Source organism: Vanderwaltozyma polyspora, genomic scaffold (assembly GCF_000150035.1).
Source record: "Vanderwaltozyma polyspora DSM 70294 KpolScaffold413 genomic scaffold, whole genome shotgun sequence".
In the NCBI taxonomy this organism is placed as follows: domain Eukaryota; kingdom Fungi; phylum Ascomycota; class Saccharomycetes; order Saccharomycetales; family Saccharomycetaceae; genus Vanderwaltozyma; species Vanderwaltozyma polyspora.
Genome location: NW_001834593.1, coordinates 23,631 through 41,853, shown reverse-complemented (window position 1 = coordinate 41,853; position 18,223 = coordinate 23,631). Strand labels below are relative to the sequence as shown.

At 33.9% G+C, this 18,223-nt stretch overlaps 8 protein-coding genes and 1 non-coding gene across 9 annotated transcripts; 6 read left to right on the top strand and 3 right to left on the bottom strand.

Moving 5' to 3' along the window:
• Positions 1-1,259: 1,259 nt before the first annotated feature.
• Positions 1,260-1,332, top strand: Kpol_413trna1. The gene has a single exon. It is a non-coding gene; the product is annotated as a tRNA-Ala (tRNA).
• A 351-nt stretch (positions 1,333-1,683) lies between these two features.
• RDL1 (thiosulfate sulfurtransferase RDL1) lies at positions 1,684-2,100 on the bottom strand (the record flags this gene model as incomplete). Its single annotated transcript, XM_001642949.1, has 1 exon — positions 1,684-2,100. One exon carries the CDS (start codon positions 2,098-2,100, stop codon positions 1,684-1,686), a length of 417 nt encoding a protein of 138 aa, XP_001642999.1.
• A 1,387-nt stretch (positions 2,101-3,487) lies between these two features.
• Positions 3,488-4,180, bottom strand: Kpol_413p15 (phosphoglycerate mutase; the record flags this gene model as incomplete). Its single annotated transcript, XM_001642948.1, has 1 exon — positions 3,488-4,180. The coding sequence occupies one exon, from the start codon at positions 4,178-4,180 to the stop codon at positions 3,488-3,490; it is 693 nt and encodes a 230-aa protein (XP_001642998.1).
• A 404-nt stretch (positions 4,181-4,584) lies between these two features.
• Positions 4,585-6,666, top strand: MRE11 (MRX complex nuclease subunit; the record flags this gene model as incomplete). The annotated part of the gene is made up of 1 exon (XM_001642947.1): positions 4,585-6,666. The coding sequence occupies one exon, from the start codon at positions 4,585-4,587 to the stop codon at positions 6,664-6,666; it is 2,082 nt and encodes a 693-aa protein (XP_001642997.1).
• A 370-nt stretch (positions 6,667-7,036) lies between these two features.
• Positions 7,037-7,906, top strand: PLP2 (Plp2p; the record flags this gene model as incomplete). Its single annotated transcript, XM_001642946.1, has 1 exon — positions 7,037-7,906. One exon carries the CDS (start codon positions 7,037-7,039, stop codon positions 7,904-7,906), a length of 870 nt encoding a protein of 289 aa, XP_001642996.1.
• A 341-nt stretch (positions 7,907-8,247) lies between these two features.
• FSH3 (putative serine hydrolase) lies at positions 8,248-9,069 on the top strand (the record flags this gene model as incomplete). Its single annotated transcript, XM_001642945.1, has 1 exon — positions 8,248-9,069. One exon carries the CDS (start codon positions 8,248-8,250, stop codon positions 9,067-9,069), a length of 822 nt encoding a protein of 273 aa, XP_001642995.1.
• A 261-nt stretch (positions 9,070-9,330) lies between these two features.
• On the top strand, positions 9,331-10,860 carry FMP42 (Fmp42p; the record flags this gene model as incomplete). The annotated part of the gene is made up of 1 exon (XM_001642944.1): positions 9,331-10,860. The coding sequence occupies one exon, from the start codon at positions 9,331-9,333 to the stop codon at positions 10,858-10,860; it is 1,530 nt and encodes a 509-aa protein (XP_001642994.1).
• A 507-nt stretch (positions 10,861-11,367) lies between these two features.
• On the top strand, positions 11,368-12,600 carry RFM1 (Rfm1p; the record flags this gene model as incomplete). Its single annotated transcript, XM_001642943.1, has 1 exon — positions 11,368-12,600. The coding sequence occupies one exon, from the start codon at positions 11,368-11,370 to the stop codon at positions 12,598-12,600; it is 1,233 nt and encodes a 410-aa protein (XP_001642993.1).
• A 254-nt stretch (positions 12,601-12,854) lies between these two features.
• ESC1 (Esc1p) lies at positions 12,855-17,927 on the bottom strand (the record flags this gene model as incomplete). The annotated part of the gene is made up of 1 exon (XM_001642942.1): positions 12,855-17,927. One exon carries the CDS (start codon positions 17,925-17,927, stop codon positions 12,855-12,857), a length of 5,073 nt encoding a protein of 1,690 aa, XP_001642992.1.
• Positions 17,928-18,223: the final 296 nt, after the last annotated feature.

Below are 18,223 nucleotides of genomic sequence, written 5' to 3'. Positions count from 1 at the left end.
ATTATGATGATAGAAAATGTACGGATGTAGAAGTCACTTTGAAGTTTACAAAAATTTCAAACAATCTGATTTGTGGTATTGACTGGCACTCTTGGTGACAGTAATAATGAAGGGAAAGCAAATCAAAGTGAGATATAGATAATGTATCTTCTGTAGAGCTGTGTACTTATACATTGTTTAATATCACTTTTTAGAACTCCTAGCATGTATATCTGCATCTGATTTATGTCTACGTTAAAAGATTGAATATAAAGTAGAGTTTAAGATTCGTAAAAATTAATTATTTTGTGACTCAAATTTTAATTCGGCTGAACACAACTTTAATCTTCTCTTAAAGCTTGTTTTTTTTACTTTCTAATTCTTATATTTCTTCTTGACTGCGTCATTAACAATAAACAAGTAAAATCTAGAACTACATTTCTGGTACCCCAGAATAGCTTTCGCTCTCTATTACTCCAAATTCCCAGTTATTTAATGATTCTTGGTTCAAACACGTGATAAAAGTATTCTCCTGACACAGATCTCAATTTTTGTAGTACACCTTTAACATCTTTAATTTAATAATAGAACTTTGACCAACAAAGAAGAGTGTACTAATCATTGTATTATTTCCACCAATTATTTTCATCAAATTCCCCCATTATATCAAGATGGTATATATTTTTCTAATAGAATTTTGTAGAATAATTAGTTAATCTTATTACTGTCCTAAACACTCATTATTAACACCACCTCCAAAGAGTCCCCATCATTGTAAGCGAGTTAACATATAGCTTTTCATACATTTTAAATAATAAATTTACATTGTTTTTATATGATTAATATATTATGACATTTAAACTTAGTCATTATATCCAATCACCTGATTAAACAAGAAACTCACAATTTTTCAACTTTTCTGGTATAAGACTCCAAGATAATATATGATCAATGAAAGAAATAACATAGTAAAGTAATTATAAATATTGTTTTTTTTTACTTGGGGTTGTGGATTTAGATTATTGACGAAGTCGTTAAGTATTAAAACAAATTGTAGCGTAAATTGAATGAAAATTATCAGTTGATTGAAAATATTTCTCCACAATTTAAAAGAATCTCCAATATCATTTAGTCCAGTTAATATACAGAAAGTCAGTTATCAATCATATCGCTGAAACGTTTAGTAACTAACACATTTGAATTTTTAATCACATGATAAGCAGATGATTTATCCCTGTTGCTGTGGCGAAACTGTTAACAATAAAGTTTCAACCAAAAATGGGCACGTGGCGTAGTTGGTAGCGCGCCTGCCTTGCAAGCAGGAGGTCACTGGTTCGATTCCTGTCGTGTCCATTACTTTTTTGCTACTTTTACTACTTAAGCACTCCCCTAATTTTTTCCACATCATACGTTATCGTTATCTCATGTTGATGCTGTTTCTGTTACAATCATAAATCAAAGACTAATCAACATTACTACTATTTTACAATGAATTATCTTTGAATTCTTCAAATATACCATTAAAAATTTATTTAATTTACGAGCACATATATAACTAGGATTCTTTTGGCGAACCCTACTTTACTTATAAACCTTTTTGCTAATACTATACAGTCAGTCATTTAAACATAAAAACTGGAGCCGTTTTTACTTCTCCTTGTTTGCCAATAACCCAATTCAATGAGAAGGTGTTCGCCAACATTCTTACAACTTCAATTTATCACCACCGTGAGCAACCCAGTCGTTCATTGAACCTGGGTAAATCTTGGTGTTAGTGTAACCATTCTTAATGGCAACATCTCTGGCCTTACCGGCTCTCATACCAGAGGCACAGAAGAAGACCATATCTTTACCAGTATCTGGCTTTGGAGTACCAAAAGTTCTTGCGAATTCTTCTGGACTTAAAGAGAAACCTTCTGGGTGAGATTTGTAAGGAACATTGATGGAACCTGGAATTTGAACAACAGAGAATTCAGAAGGTTCTCTAGCGTCAACCAAGACGACAGATGGATCACGTCTAGCGACCAAAGCCCTAACATCCTCGAATTGCAACTTAGTGCCGTCATTAGCTTCTTCTACACCAGCATTACCATTCCAAGCGTCAATAATAGCCTTCAACATCTTATATATATATATTCTTTTTTTATTTTTAACTTGATCTATAACCTAATTTAAAAAGTCGTTTTCAAACAATGGTTCAGTTGTCTAATTCGTCTTTTACAAGAAGATAATTACAAATGAGAACAAATTGAACATCAAACCCAACCTTCAAATCAATTCAAAATTACAAACTCACTTATATACAATTCGATCAATCTATAAAAAAGTCTAGGTTGCTCATTTCAGAATCCAAGACCTTGTATTGTATTGTATTGACTTCAAGAGTGTATTCATTCACCTTCTTACTACCGTATTGCTTCTCCCCTCTCATATCCATAGTCTTATTTCTGCCCCCTCGAAACCTCTACAGCCAGCAGCATTTTTCAACCAGAACAAGAACAAGAACAAGAACTACCAACCACCGACCACCAACCACCAACCACCGGTACACTCACCTCACACCATTAGTAATCCACATCTATCACCTAGTTCAAGTTATACTCTTGCTTGTCAGTTAGTAAAGGTATCAGTAACGTTGCTTTTGTTTCGATCCAAAGACTAAACTAAATCAGGTCATCTTCATCTTCATCTTCATCTTGGCCATCACCAGTAGCACGAGCACTAGCACTAGCAGTGGTAGGTAACCGTCAAGTTATTGTATAACAAGACAAGACAGGACATGACGTGAACAACATCAGTGTTGTGGTTAATGCTATGTCATGTAGTGCAATTGTAGTGTTGTAGTGTTGTAGTGTTGGGAATTAGAACCTACTTGCTTCTTTACCCTCTTTGCCCATTTAGATATATTGTTCGTGGCCTAGCGTAGCGTACTTGATCAAAGTGAGTTGGGCAAGGCAAGAATAGCTTCTTCTTCCATCTGGAATGGCCCATCTATGGTCGTATGTGCTATTTCAGATGGGTAGGGTGGTCAGTTTACGTTCTAGAACCTCTCACCTGCCTCCATCCCCCCACTCCCATTGTTATGGTAAGTTTTTCTCTCTTGCAGTTGCAGAATTGCACTGTTGAGATGGTAAATTGTACAATGGCATGGCAGACTTTAGGTTTGCTTTCTTCTTGAGCAAATTAAGTTTGGTGAGGTTGGATAGGGTCTACTCGACTGAACTTAATTATAGTTACAGTGGTCCTTTATGTTCTTCTCCCATCCCATCCCATCCCAGGTCGGTATTGGTCTTGTTCTTGGTGGTGTTGAGGACTGAGGTACAACTGTAGTATATTCTAATTTGGTCTCTATCTAGTGGATATGTATATAAATATAGAGAGACAGATTATATAGAAACAAGTAAAACTAAATGTTAATTCAATGAGGATGGATATAGTGAGAGGGTGGAATGACATAAAGAAATGGAATGGACGGCAGTAATAGTCTTATCCGCGTCTTAGGTTGGGTTTAACGTAGTCTTAAATCACTAACGACAAATTCTCCATCACCCAAATGACGGGTATTACCAACACTTTTCACAATAAACTGATTGCTATCTTTTATATAATCAATGACAGTAACTGATGTATTGAATACAATGATCTTGTGTGCATTTTGTTCCTCATATTTTAACCATTTCAATATAGTTCTGATTGAACCACCATGACTGATCAATGCCATATTTTTCTTGCCTTGAAGGGATCCATGATGAGCACTCTCTTTGATCTGTCCTGTCAACCTCTCTAAAAATTCATCTGCAGGCTCACCAAAATCTCTAAAGGATCCCTTTCCATGCTTATCAGCATAGACCTCCGCATCTTTTAAATACATCCCCTCAATAACCCCCATATGCCTCTCTCTTAGCTCTGGGTAGTACTCAACTGAGATATCTTCTTGTCCTGAATGTTGCAGCACATTCTCAATGGTTTGTCTACATCTCTTCAAATCACTGCTAATAACTTTATCAAAAACTGTATTATTCTCCTTCAAAAAACTACCCAACTTAGCAGATTGATCAATACCTGTCTGATTCAAATCTGTATCCTTATGGCCTTGTAATATCTTCTGCACATTGTGATCTGTTTGTCCATGTCTAATGATAAATATCCTTAACACATTACTATCGTCATTAGACGTATATCCTGGCAAACTGTTCGTCATCTCCAAACTATAATATCCCACTGATATACTCTCTTCAGCACCAACTAGATCAACAACAAAACTAACCCATCCATAACTTGTCTTAACTTTAAATCAAAAGTCATCTTTCTTTCCCAGTTGCTTTTAAATATTTCAGATATCTATTTCATCATTAGCAAACTAAACCGAACGTAAATTAAAATATCCAAACACATACACACACACACACATCCATCCATTTATAATGAACAATGTAATACTCATCGATTGGTAAATACTCATAGATTAGGCTGTTGCTTGAATTGTTTTATAAAGTCAGGTTCAGTTGAGTGTACTGTTAAGGTATATCAAGAAAGTTATGGAATCTATCTTGATTTAGGTGAGAGGATAGTTCGATTATATTGGAGGGTTGGGAAGGAATAGCAATGGATTATCCATCAGAAGATATTATTCGTATTTTGATCACTACAGATAATCATGTTGGTTACAATGAGAATGATCCAATTACTGGGGATGATTCTTGGAAGACGTTCCATGAAATTATGATGATTGCTAAGAATAATAATGTTGATATGGTTTTACAGGCTGGAGATTTATTCCACGTAAATAAGCCATCTAAAAAATCGATGTACCAGGTAATGAAATCTTTACGGTTGGCTTGTATGGGTGATAAGCCTTGTGAGTTGGAACTGTTGAGTGATCCCTCTTTAGTTTTTTATTATAATGAGTTTACCAATGTCAACTACGAGGATCCGAATTATAATGTTGCGATTCCTGTATTTTGTATTGCTGGTAATCATGATGATGCCACTGGTGATTCCTTATTATGTCCAATGGATCTATTACAAGTCAGTGGTTTAGTAAACAATTTTGGTAAAGTTTTGGAGACTGACAAGATAAAAATCACACCTTTGCTTTTCCAGAAGGGTAAGACAAAGTTGGCTTTATATGGTTTAGCATCTGTCAGAGACGAACGTCTATTTAGAACTTTTAAAGAAGGTAACGTCACTTTTGAAGTGCCTACAATGCTTCAAGATGAATGGGTTAATATTATGTGTGTGCACCAGAATCATACTGGTCATACCAATACCGCTTTTTTACCAGAACAATTTTTACCTGACTTTTTAGATTTGGTAATTTGGGGCCATGAACACGAATGTATACCTCATTTAGTTCATAATCCAACTAAGAATTTCGATGTGTTACAGCCTGGGTCTTCCGTAGCTACATCTTTATGCGATGCTGAGGCAAAAACGAAATATGTGTTTATATTAGAGATAGAACAAGGGCGCTCTCCAGTTTTGAAGCCAATACCTTTAACAACATCAAGGACATTTATCATGAGAACAATTGCCTTACAAGATGTTAGTTATCTAAGGCCACATGACAAAGAATCAATCACTAAATATCTAGTAAATCAAGTAGAAGAAATGATCGAAGAGGCCAACGAAGAGACTAAAAAGAAACTTGGTGATCTATATAACGAATCTGATGGTGGGATAATATCTGAACTTCCTTTACCATTGATTAGATTAAGGGTCGACTATACAGGACCAGAAGATAAACAATCTATTATAGACTATCAAGTCGAGAATCCTCGGCGGTTTAGCAACAGATTTGTTGGATCTGTTGCAAATAGCAACAATGTAATTCAATTTTTTAAGAGGAAGAAGAGTGCTAAAAAGTCAAATGTTGACAGCCAGCGTTTGAACACAGAGTTTGATAGAATCATAGAAGATAAAGATGGAGAACTAGAAGTCCAAACATTAGTTAATGACCTTTTGAGTAAAATGTCATTGTCACTGCTTCCAGAAGTTGGTTTGAATGAAGCAGTAAAGCAATTTGTTGATAAAGATGAAAAATCTGCGTTGAAGGAGTTCATTGATAAAGAAATTGTAAATGAAGTCGACATTTTGATTAACAATAAAGAATTTCTTGATGGGAATAATCCTGATGAATTAAAAAAATTAATAAAGCAAGTGAAGAGGGCTAATTCTTCAAGACCAGATTCTTCTAATATCGAAAAAAATACCAACGTACAAGATGTTTTCGATGCCGAGTTTTCTACTTCACGTACTAATATTTCACATACTTCCTCAAAGGACGATGATATTATCATGTCTGACATAGAGGAACCGCCTGCAGCAAAGCTTCCTAGCAAGAAAAGTAAAACACCTGCTAAAGGAAGAACCAGAACCACTAAAAGAACACCTCCAATATCTGATTCTATTGTGATATCTGACAGCGGTGAGGAAGATATATATAGGGATAATGACAATTTTGGTAACAACAATAACGATGTGTCAGAAGATGAGGACGATTTAATCACATTGACTAGTGATGAAGAAGAAGCAACACCAAGAATTATCGAGACGATAAAGAAGAAGAACTCAAGAAAAAAGGCAACTCCCTCATCGACTAAAAGATCAGCTCTAGCTGGGAAGAAAGAAACTAAAACTCCTAAAACTGATATTCTACAAAGTTTACTAAATAAAAAGAGAAGATAATTATATTAACCATGATTATTGCATTTTATATAATTTTAATAATTTTTAATAAAATTTCACTGCATTTCTAACAATATCATCAACCTATTACTCTTGAAGTTCTGATAGTTTACTGTCCTTTAAAATGATAATCTTTTATATATTTAGACATTCATTACCTTTAATACTATTCATTAATATCGAAATGGGCTTCTATAAAAAAGATATCGATGGATGGGATTTGAGAAAAATGTTAAAAGTAGATGCTTATAAGAGCACCTTTGGTGAGGATAGAACAAGGAGAAAAGGTGTTAAATTAGGTTTAACAACTTATCTAGCTGGCGTGTGTTGTTAATTGAACTGCTTAGTTTAGAGGTGTTCCAATATTAAGATGCAGAACGAGCCTATGTTTCAAGTCCAAGTGGACGAATCTGAAGATACTGAATGGAATGATATTTTGAGAGCCAAAGGTGTTATTCCAGAGAGACCACCATCCCCAACAGCTCAGCTGGAGGAAGCTTTACAGGAGGCATTGGCCAAACAACATGATAACAGATTAGAAGGGAAAGAATTGTCTGATTTAGAGGAATTAGAAGACGATGAAGATGAAGAGTTTTTGGAATTTTATAAGAAGAAGAGATTAGCTGAGCTGGCAAAATTACAACAACGATCCAAATTTGGAGATGTATATCATATTAATAAACCAGAATATAGTAAAGAGGTTACAGATGCTAGTATGGGTACAATTAAGCCTAAGACTAAGACGTCGGAATACTTAGACAATGGTGATAGAAATGAAGATGAAAATGAAGGGGAAGGGGTTTATGTATTTGTTCATCTATCATTACAGAGTAAGTTACAAAGTAGAATTTTATCCCATATCTTCCAAACAATGGCACCAAAATTCTCAGAAATAAAATTCGTTGAAATTCCTGGTAGCAGAGCTATTGAGAATTATCCAGATTCTAATTGTCCTACTCTATTGGTATACTATAAAGGTGTAGTATTAAAAAACTTAGTGACATTATTAGAATTAGGAGGTAATGATACAAAGATCAAGGATTTTGAAAAGTTAATGGTAAAACTTGGTGCTGTCAAAGACAGTGACAACAGATTAATGATGAATGCAGATTCAGATGAACTGCGTGAGGAAAGAAAATTGACCTTTGCCAATAAAAAAAGCATTAGATCAAGTAAATTGAACTCCAATTTAAGTGACGACGATGAAGAAGATGACGATGACGATGATTTCTTCAATTAATTTATTTTTCAGGATAATTTATAGCAATATAAATAAAATAGCATATAGATTAATAGTTAATGCGATGAGACGTTTTTAAACACATATCTCTATTGAACTACATCTCCTATTAACTCAGGAATATTCTTTTGACTTACTAACTTAGATGAATATAATCCATCCTAGTGCCTTATAGAGTCAGACCACGATCTATCAGCCTTTACCCTTATAAAATCTCATATTTACCCATATGTTATGGTACTATTTAAAGATATATCTTGTTGATCTGATATTTGGAAAAGTCAGTACCTCTTTGGTGAGAGCAAGACGGTTAAACAGTTGATAAAGAGGACCAAAGAAAGATGATCAAAAAGAAGGTTTTGATGCTGCATGGTTATGTGCAATCCGATAAAATATTTAGAGCCAAAACTGGTGGTTTACGTAAACCATTGAGTAAGTTAGGATACGATTTCTATTTTCCTTGTGGACCTGAACATATTGGACAAAAAGAATTAAAAGCAGATGATGATACTGAGGACATAAGTAAGAAATATAACACTTCTAACACAGGAGAGGATCTTTATGGTTGGTACAAGAAAGTTGGATCACCAACAGATATTACCGGAGATTATGAGATCAAGCCAGATACTATAAAATACCTTCATGATTATATCGTCGAGAATGGTCCCTTCGATGGTATTATTGGTTTTAGTCAAGGTTCAGGCGTTGCTGGTTATCTTCTGACAAATTTTAATGAAATTCTTGGATTAACTGAAGAAGAGCAACCTGAATTTAAATTTTTCATTTCATTCAGTGGTTTTAGGTTAGAACCTGAAAGATTCCAGGATTCCTACAATAATAGCAAAATTAAAACCCCTACACTACTAGTGAAAGGTGAATTGGATACTCTAGTAACAGAGAAGAGAAGTGACACTTTATATGAAGCTTGTGATGAAAGTTCAAGAACTTGGCTAGTACATCCAGGAGGCCATTTTGTTCCTAGTGCCAAACCTATAATATCACAAATATGCAATTGGGTACAAGCTCAAGGTATGGATGGAAGTTCTTCTAATATAGATACCAGCTTAACCAAAACAAAGATTGAAACTAAAGCTTCAAACTCTAATATACCAGACCTGGATGATGACCTTTTGGACATGATTGATTCAATGGGTAAAATTTAAGGTCATCGGATCACATCCACTAATTGATTTATAATATTATATACATACACTTTTTATAGACAACCAAGATTATCAACTTATGATACCTAAAATGCAATGCCTATTATTAATTGATTGTAAGACCTTTAATTCACAATTTGGCAAAATGTTAACGTCAAGTTAAGTATTATTGCATTCGGGTATTTAAGGAACGCAAGCTTATTATCATAATGACTACAAGTTACTATAACTCATCGATCATAAAGGAATAAAAGGGAAACAATGATGAACAATCGAGACGTTGGAGAGTATCTAATCGAGATTGCTTGTGCTTGTATCTGGTCTTTATTCTCTTCAGGTATTATATTTGGCTTTGCTGCTTTAAAACCGGTACTGATCAAAGAAGGGATATATTCTGAATTATGCAAAGATGATTTGATGTGGTCAAGTGAAATATCAAGTGTCCCATGTACTAAACAAGATTTAAAGTTGAATAACATGTTTGCTGTTGCTGCCACAATTACGAATATAATAGCATTGCCTGTCGGTTGGATATTGGATTACTGTGGGCCTCGATTATCTGGGATATTTGGGGCATTGTTTATAGCACTAGGAGGTTGCAATTTTATATTTGATAGCTCAATTGGCCAATATTATGATCCTTATTTTGTTGGGTTTATTCTACTAGCAGTGGGTGGCCCATTTGTGTTTATTTCTTGTTTCCACCTATCAAATATCTTCCCATCACGAGCTGGGACTATAATGGCCTTAATTACAGGTACATTTGACTCATCATCAGCGTTATTTTTGATATACAGGAAGATGTATGAACGTTCTAACTACTCGTTTGGTTTACAAAGATTTTTCAAAATCTATATGATTGTGCCAGTATTCATTTTAATTTGTCAGATTTTCATAATGCCTAGAGATTCTTATGAATCACCAACTCCTTTATATAGCAGTAGTGAAGTTATCGATCCAGAAGAAGATACCAATGCAGAGGGATCAGAAGTACCCACCGAAGAAGATCCATTGTTGGAAAGTAGAAGTTCAAGATCGAGAAGGAAATCAAGTATTGAAACGGTCGCAGAAAGTAGAATATTTAGACATATCAACAATATAAATGGTACCACTTTACATCACGAATCACTGAAGACACAGCTGTCCAGTCCTTGGTTTTACTTGATGTTAATATTTGCAGCAGTTTGTATGGTTCGAATCAATTATTTTGTTGCCACAGTGAAATCACAAGCGGAGTACCTGCTGGGAGATGAACAGCTAGCTTCGAAATTGAATTCCATATTTGACATACTTTTACCCTTGGGAGGTATAGTTTCAATTCCAATAATCGGGATAATATTAGACCATCTACAGTCCTTACGAGTATTGTTGTTGCTAACAACAGTTTCCATCATAATCGGAATATGTGGACTGATCCCCAATTCATTTGAAATAAATCTAATTGGAGTAATCCTCTTCGTGGTCTACCGACCATTCTACTACACAGTAGTGTCAGATTACACATCCAAGACATTTGGATTCCAAACTTTTGGAACAGTTTACGGCTTACTAACCTGCATCTGCGGTATATGCAACATGACTCAAACCTACTTAGACAACCTTACCCACACAAATTTTTCAATGAACCCAACCCCAGTAAACATAACATTACTGACACTAACAGTAATATCTGCAACCGCACTAATAACCTTCATCCACAGAGAACAACCAAACCATACACCAATCACAAATTTCAGACACTCTACTCAAGATGACAATTCCAATTCAATCAACTCTTCCTCACCACCATAAACCAACTTCCAGACAGAATTTTAAACTGATTCAAAAGGAACATTGTAAATAAAATATTTAATTATATAACAAACAAACAAACAAGCAAAAAAACAAACTTACAACCACCAATTGCATCAGAAACTACAACTGTCATTGATCAATTCAAATTGACATCCACTACATTCCATCAAACACTACTTTTTTTTTTCAGACTGCTTTTACTGACGACGACGACACGATGACGACAGAGGTGATATCTGGAATTTTTGACGTTTAAGCAAAGGAAGCCAAGCCAAGCAAGCAAGCAAAAAAAAAAATAAAAGTTTTAAAAGTTTCAGTCAGATTGGATTAATAAAAGGTAATGATTTTAAAGGATTTATTATTTATATAAGGTTTGATTTGATAAGGTTTGGGTAAATTAAGTTTTAAGAATATTTGTAGTAATTTGTGGGGACTTTTGGGTGGGTCAGGACAGAAGACCAGAGGCTAAAAAATAAATTAAAATAAAATATTATTGCAGATAAGATGAATTCGGTTGTTGGTAGTGCTATTGGTTCTGAAGAGGACGAAGAGTCTTGTTATATGACTCCAAGAGAGGGTACAAATGATGGTGATAAGGTTATTATTGTTCAGTCAATGATGGGTGCTGTTTTAGAAGAATCTAAGTTTGCAGGGAAGCCAAGTGAGAATAGAATTGCCAAACGAACATTTGATGCTATCGATGATAATGATGTGATGGAGAAGATAAATAATAATAATGTTGATATTGAAGTTGAAGTTGATGTTGAAGGGGAAGACGAGGAGAAGGAGAAGGGGAAGGAAAACGAAAAGGAGAAGAAAGGGGAATTGGGAATGGACGTGGCAGAGAAAGTGGAAGAGAAAGAGAAAGAAATAAAGATTATTAGACCTGATCCAAAGACTTTAGATGAAGTTTCACAGAGGAGGAACGATCTTGCTTTAGCGATAAAAAATTTTTCCTCTTCAATACAGCCATTGGAGTTCGAATCATACAGCGATTATTTTATTATCCATAATTTCAAAAAAGGTAGGTCAGCTAGTGGTCGTGTTGATATAAATGTATTAAGAAGAAGAGAACATAGTATTTATTACACAAGAATTAAACGTAAAGATGATAAAAATGGTTCTGAATCAAATTCTTCTACTCCTAATAATTTATCGGACGACAGCGATTCAGGAACTTCTCATAATTTGGATAAATTAAATAAAGACAAATATTTGGGAACCTCCAAGAGTGCTACTCCATTGGGTTTAACTTCTTCTCAAACAAGAATCACTAGATCAAGGATATCGAATAATTCGTCTCAAAATATTCAAGTTATAGAACAACCAACTAACTCAAAACCTGCAAATTTAATCACTTGTGATATTTCACTTAAATCAATAATCCCTACCCCAGTACCTGACGGTACTATAAGAAGATCATCAAGGATATCACAGAAATCTACAAACCCTTCATTAAAGGAGGAATCAGACGAGGAAGAATTAGATGATCTAGATGATAATCCAAGAATTCATGATCTTTTTGAATCATTAGTACCAAAAGTGAAGAAACCTTATAGAAGATCTGATTGGATTTTACCTACAAGAAGTAGATACACTCCTGAAAAACAATTGCAAACAAAACCTGAATATGAAGTTGTAAAAATGAATGAATTGGTTTGTACAGAAAGAGTTCAGGCCATCTTATCACGATTCGAAGGTGGTGTTGCAGGTGTTCGTAAAAAAGGTTGGCTCTAACAAACGCTCATCATATCGAACAAGATTGAAATGATGACCTTTTCTTTACCAATTTAAATTTCCATTATTGTAACGGCAATTCACTAATTTTAGCATATTTATCATGAAAACAAAAACACATTTCAAATTCAAACAAATTATTATGTTGAAGAATAAATACTATTAATTCAATCCATCCATACAATATATAATGAAACCATTATAACAGAATTATATATACCTTAAAAACAGTTAAATACATATTTAGTACTAATTCATTTGTTATCCTTTTTTTGAGTCCTTGAATTCCACTTGGAATTTCCTTTTCTATTCTTTTTCCTTCCTCTTTTTGATCTCTTTAAGTTGTCAGTAGGTTCAGGTTCTGTGTTCTTACGCTTATTACCTCTAGAATTTTTGCCACTTTTTAGAGAAGGCCTTCCTCTTTTCTTTGTAGGTTTAACAGCACTGATTTTATTACTCTCATTATGATTTGGATCTGAACTTGGTACTTTCAGGTTTTCTTCAGGATTTTCAGATTTTACTAAAGTTTGATCTGGATTTCTAGGTACAGATTCTTTATCGACTTCAATTGATTCCTTCAATGAAATGTCCAAGTCAGAAGAACCCTTATAAATGTTAATAGGTACTGGCTCATCATTTACAGTATTCTCATCCACCTTGACAAGGATTTTATTGATTTTTTCAGCTGCATCACTTTCAGAATAATTGATTTCTTCTTTCCCTGCATCTAGTTTATCATTATTTCTAGACCCATCCTCTATATCTTCCATAGATTCAGGATTTGAAATGATTCCAGTATCGATAACCTCTTCAGATTCAGGCATATAATCTTTTCTCTCGAAGTTATTGAGTTCAGTGGTTGATCCATCATTTTCCATTATGTTTTCATCTGCGTATTCTTGAGTCTCATGAACTTCGTCAATTTTTCCTTTTAGCACTTGTTCAAAATCATTATCAATGTCATCATAATCTTCATTCAGTAATCCATCTCTGTTAATCTTTTCTGCAAGTTCGTTTAATATCTGAATTTCGGAAAGGATGTTACTCTTTTCAGTATCATCCAATTCATTATTATAATCATCAGAAGACAGGCCATTATCTATATCTAATGACACCATTATATTAACCTCACTTTCTGATATAACATATTCTTCCCCTAAAAGTATTTCTTCTTCAATATCTGGGGCTGCATCAGTTACTATGATGGTTTGAAGAGTGTGCTCCTCAACATCTTCAACATCTTCAACATCTTCCATTTCTTCTTTCGTTTCTATTGCTCCCTCTGTAGGTGTGGAGAGGGTTGAACTGTCATCTACTGTTTCAAAAGGATCGATTTCTTTAACAAATGATGGAACTGCATTTACCACATCTTTGATTCCTCTGACTATTGATGACATCGCTCTTATAGGTAATGAGATCAATCTTTTTGTAACAGAAGGATTACTTTCATGATCATTTTCTTTTTTCTCTATTTCGTTTTCTGAAATTTTTATGTCTATATTTCTTTCGTTAATTTCAAAACTTTGTGAATTTGAATTCGAAGGGTGTCCAGTAGGAATTTCGTATGATGAGCGGAAATCTGCTGAATTTCCAATATTTTCATAATCACCATTTGTATTTACTTTTGTAAAATCATCAACTAACTCCGAATCCCTTTCTAATACCTCATAATCATTTAATACAGGGACCTCAGATATCGTGCTTCCTGAATCTAAATCAGACATGTCACACAATTCTACATCAACCGTTTCAAATTTGTACTGAATGCTATCCACAACCTCAACGATAGGATTTATTAGGACCTCAATTTTATCGATATTTTCAGAATCTGTCACAATTTCTTCCATTAAAATATCATCATAATGAATTTTAGTGAAAGTTTGAGTTTTGTAATTTATTTCTTCGATCATTACTTGTTCTTCGATTACTTCTTGTTCTTCGATTACTTCTTGCTCTTCGACTACTTCTTGCTCTTCGACCATTTCCTGTTCTTCGACCATTTCCTGTTCTTCGACTACTTCCTGTTCTTCGACCATTTCCTGTTCTTCGACCATTTCCTGTTCTTCGACTACTTCCTGTTCTTCGACCATTTCCTGTTCTTCGACCATTTCCTGTTCTTCGACCATTTCCTGTTCTTCGACCATTTCCTGCTCTTCAACTATATCATTATTAGCTTCAACACTTTTTTTCAAAGGATTTTCTGATACATTTTCTTGATGTTGCACTCTATTATTTTCACCATGAATAATAATACTTTTATCGATAGAGTTTTTTGCTTGATAATCGAGTGATGATTTATAACCCTTTACAGGAGTTCCTGTATGTACCTCATAGTTTTCAATTTTATCACCTAAATCTTCATTTACGACTTCGTTTGATTCAAATTTATCTAGAGCATGATCATCATTTGGGTTTTGTGAGATTTCAGTATAATTTGTTTCATTGATTGCAGCATCGTTTATTATTGATTTTTGAATTATTGGTGCAATATTATCACTGTTTCCTTCCAAGTTTTCAAATTCAATAGAAGAATTAGCCATTTTAGTTATGTCGTATTTCGAATCGCCATCTGTTTTGTCATCCGATAATTTATCATTTTGAACATACGAACTATTCAATTCTTCTTGCTTCTCAATTTCTGATTCAACATTGCTGTTTTGAATAGCAGTGCGATACCTTGAGTCATCTTCTAACTGATCAAACGAAAACCGAGAAATATCGTCCCCTGCTTGAATATCTGTAATATCTTGATGATACTCTAATTTCTTATCTATTTTAAAATTTCTTAAACAATCCTTTTCAACTAGAGAAGTGTCTGTCGTTAAGATTAGCTTATTAGAATTTGTCAGAATTTCATCCTTTATAGAAATAGCTGTCTCAAATCCTGCTTCCTCTGTCTCACTTTCTTCATTTTCAATTACAATATTTTGATTGACTATGAAACTATTATTATTAGTAGTATTTAGCTGATTTATCTCATATTTTGGAATTTCATTATTCAGTTCAATTTCGGAAATGCCATTCTCTGTGGTAAATTGAGCCTTGATTTCATCATTTTCTTCAACAACCCGTACAGTAGCAGTTGTATCATGAAACGCGTCTCCTGTTATTGTTTCAGTAGTACTATTAATATGTTCTGAGTAATCGTTATTAGATTCTACTTCAATTTTGACGATTTTTTTCAAAGTTTCTTGTAATATATCGTTTTCTTTTTTATCATCAGAATTCCCGGTAAATGGATTCACACTAAAAGGTGAAATATATTCCGTATTAGACTCTATCACCTCTCTATTATCTTCAAATGACGAAGAACTGTAGACAGAACCTGAAAAAACAATTTCATATGTGGAGGAGCGTTCTGTAACTCTATTTGTTATGCTCCCCCCATCTGGATTGGTTAAATGATTCATTTCATCTAGAGAATAATAAACAGAATCCTCAATATCAGCAGAAGGCGATTCTTCTTTATTGTAATCAACCAGTTCAATATCTATACGAGAAGTCTCTGTAGAATGCATCTCCAAATTTTCATTACCAACGGTTTTGGAAACGTCAGTATTGATATCATTGCTAACATCAATCTTCGTACTATTTGCAGTTTCATATAATGAAAATTCAAATGTTTCATTTTGACGGTTATAATCAACAGATGTCGTCCCAGTTTCACTTTCTGAAACCTTTTCAACTTGTAATTTCTGAGAACTTCTAACATTAATCACACTACTAATTTCTTCACCATTTTCTATACTAACTGCATCTGTAGCTTCAGGAATATTTTCTTCATGAACTTCAATATCCATTTGTTCATATTCCGAATTTAATTCATTATTACCATCATATGTAACAACATCCTCATTAGAACCTTCATCAGAATGTTGTTCATTCAGTACCTGACTTATTGCCCTGTTTGCTATCGATTGCAAATCAAAAAAATCTGAAGGCAGATTGAACTGTTCATTATCTTCATTTAATTTTTCACTATCCTTAGGAGACACCGTTTCTATTTCATTAAATTTATCAAATACGTTTTCTGCTACATCGATTTCGAGTTGATCATATTCGTTTTCTATATCATTCCCAATTATACTATTTTCTTCAGATTTATCACCTTCATTAATACGATTATTACTAACCTGAAAAGTCTCATCCATTGATATAATATTGCCAATATCATCGGCTATTTCATAATCGTTCTTAATGTTGTCGGATATCGTAGATGAAGCATCATCTGCTGAGCTCTGTGTTTCCCAAGCTACATGATCCAACTTATTAGGCAACTTATCAACAGAATCAATATTGTCAGATTCGATGTCATCGGATTCATTTTCTTGATATATTTCATTGTCATTGCCGTTAACTTCTTCATTATTATATATAGCATTAAAATCGTCATTGTGTTCACGATCTTCGTCATCTTCTAAATCTTGTATTTCAATTTCTTCAGAATCTTGGATATCTCCTTGAATATTGAATGATGGGGCCTGCATGTATTTGTAATCCATAGACTGCACGAGCTCATCACTATATGATTCCATTTCATCATGCAACTTTTCATCTATTTCTTCATCTTCAACTTCTTGCTCAATATGCAAATCGTAATTCTCTACACTACTACTATTATCTTCAAATTCCTCTATCAGTTCCTCACTTTCGATCCCATCTTGTGATACGTTTGACTCTTGTAAATCTTCATTATTACTTTCTACTTCTTCATCTTCAATCCCATCTGAAAGTATTACAACAACGTCCTCATCATCATCATCGATTTCTTTGCTTTCACTATTTTCTTCGTTGAATAAATCATTTTCATCAGACTGTATTTCGTCACCATCAGAGTTAGATACATTAATACTATCAGTTACTGATTCTTCATAATTCATAAAAGAGGTATCTGATATAAAGGCCCGTCCATTCAAGGTAGAACCTAAGGAATCTGCAGATGATTCATTCTTATCTTCTAAATTCTGTCTAAATTTCCATTTTTCTTTTAGATCATTTTGGAAAACCAATTCATCCTCATTTATATTCGTTAGAATATTTTTACCTCTACTAATCAGCGATTCTACCCATTTCACAGCTCTGATGCTTTCAACATGTATATTAGATGCATCTATTCCTCGATACGGAGGCAAAGCATTTCGAATCCTTTTTGTTCCCTTGTAGTGTCTATTCTGTCTATCATGTAATCGAGCTGGTGACTTCATGTTTTGAAATTGTAGCGTCCTTTGTCTGTTGACTACAGACTTGTATTGTTGTAGGTTTCTTCTTGGAGTTGACAAATTTAGAGACTTTTTTGAGTCTCCAAGGTATTTATCTTTATCAAACATGCTAATAATGTTTATGTCGACTATGTCTCTCAATTTTTCTATCCAATTTCCTTGTCTTTAATCTTTAAACTACCTTTATTTACTATATGGTGATGATGTTTTTATATATTCAAAAAGGTTTGTATTAGATAATTGTAGTAAATTCAAAAAGGCATATGCCAATCACGTGATATTTTGTATATTTAAATACCGGTGGGACAAGAAGATATTAAGATTAAGGTGCCAATAATACCATGATATGATTACCATTTTTGATTGTTCAATTTCAATTATAGTGAAAAAAAACTGCCAGGGAT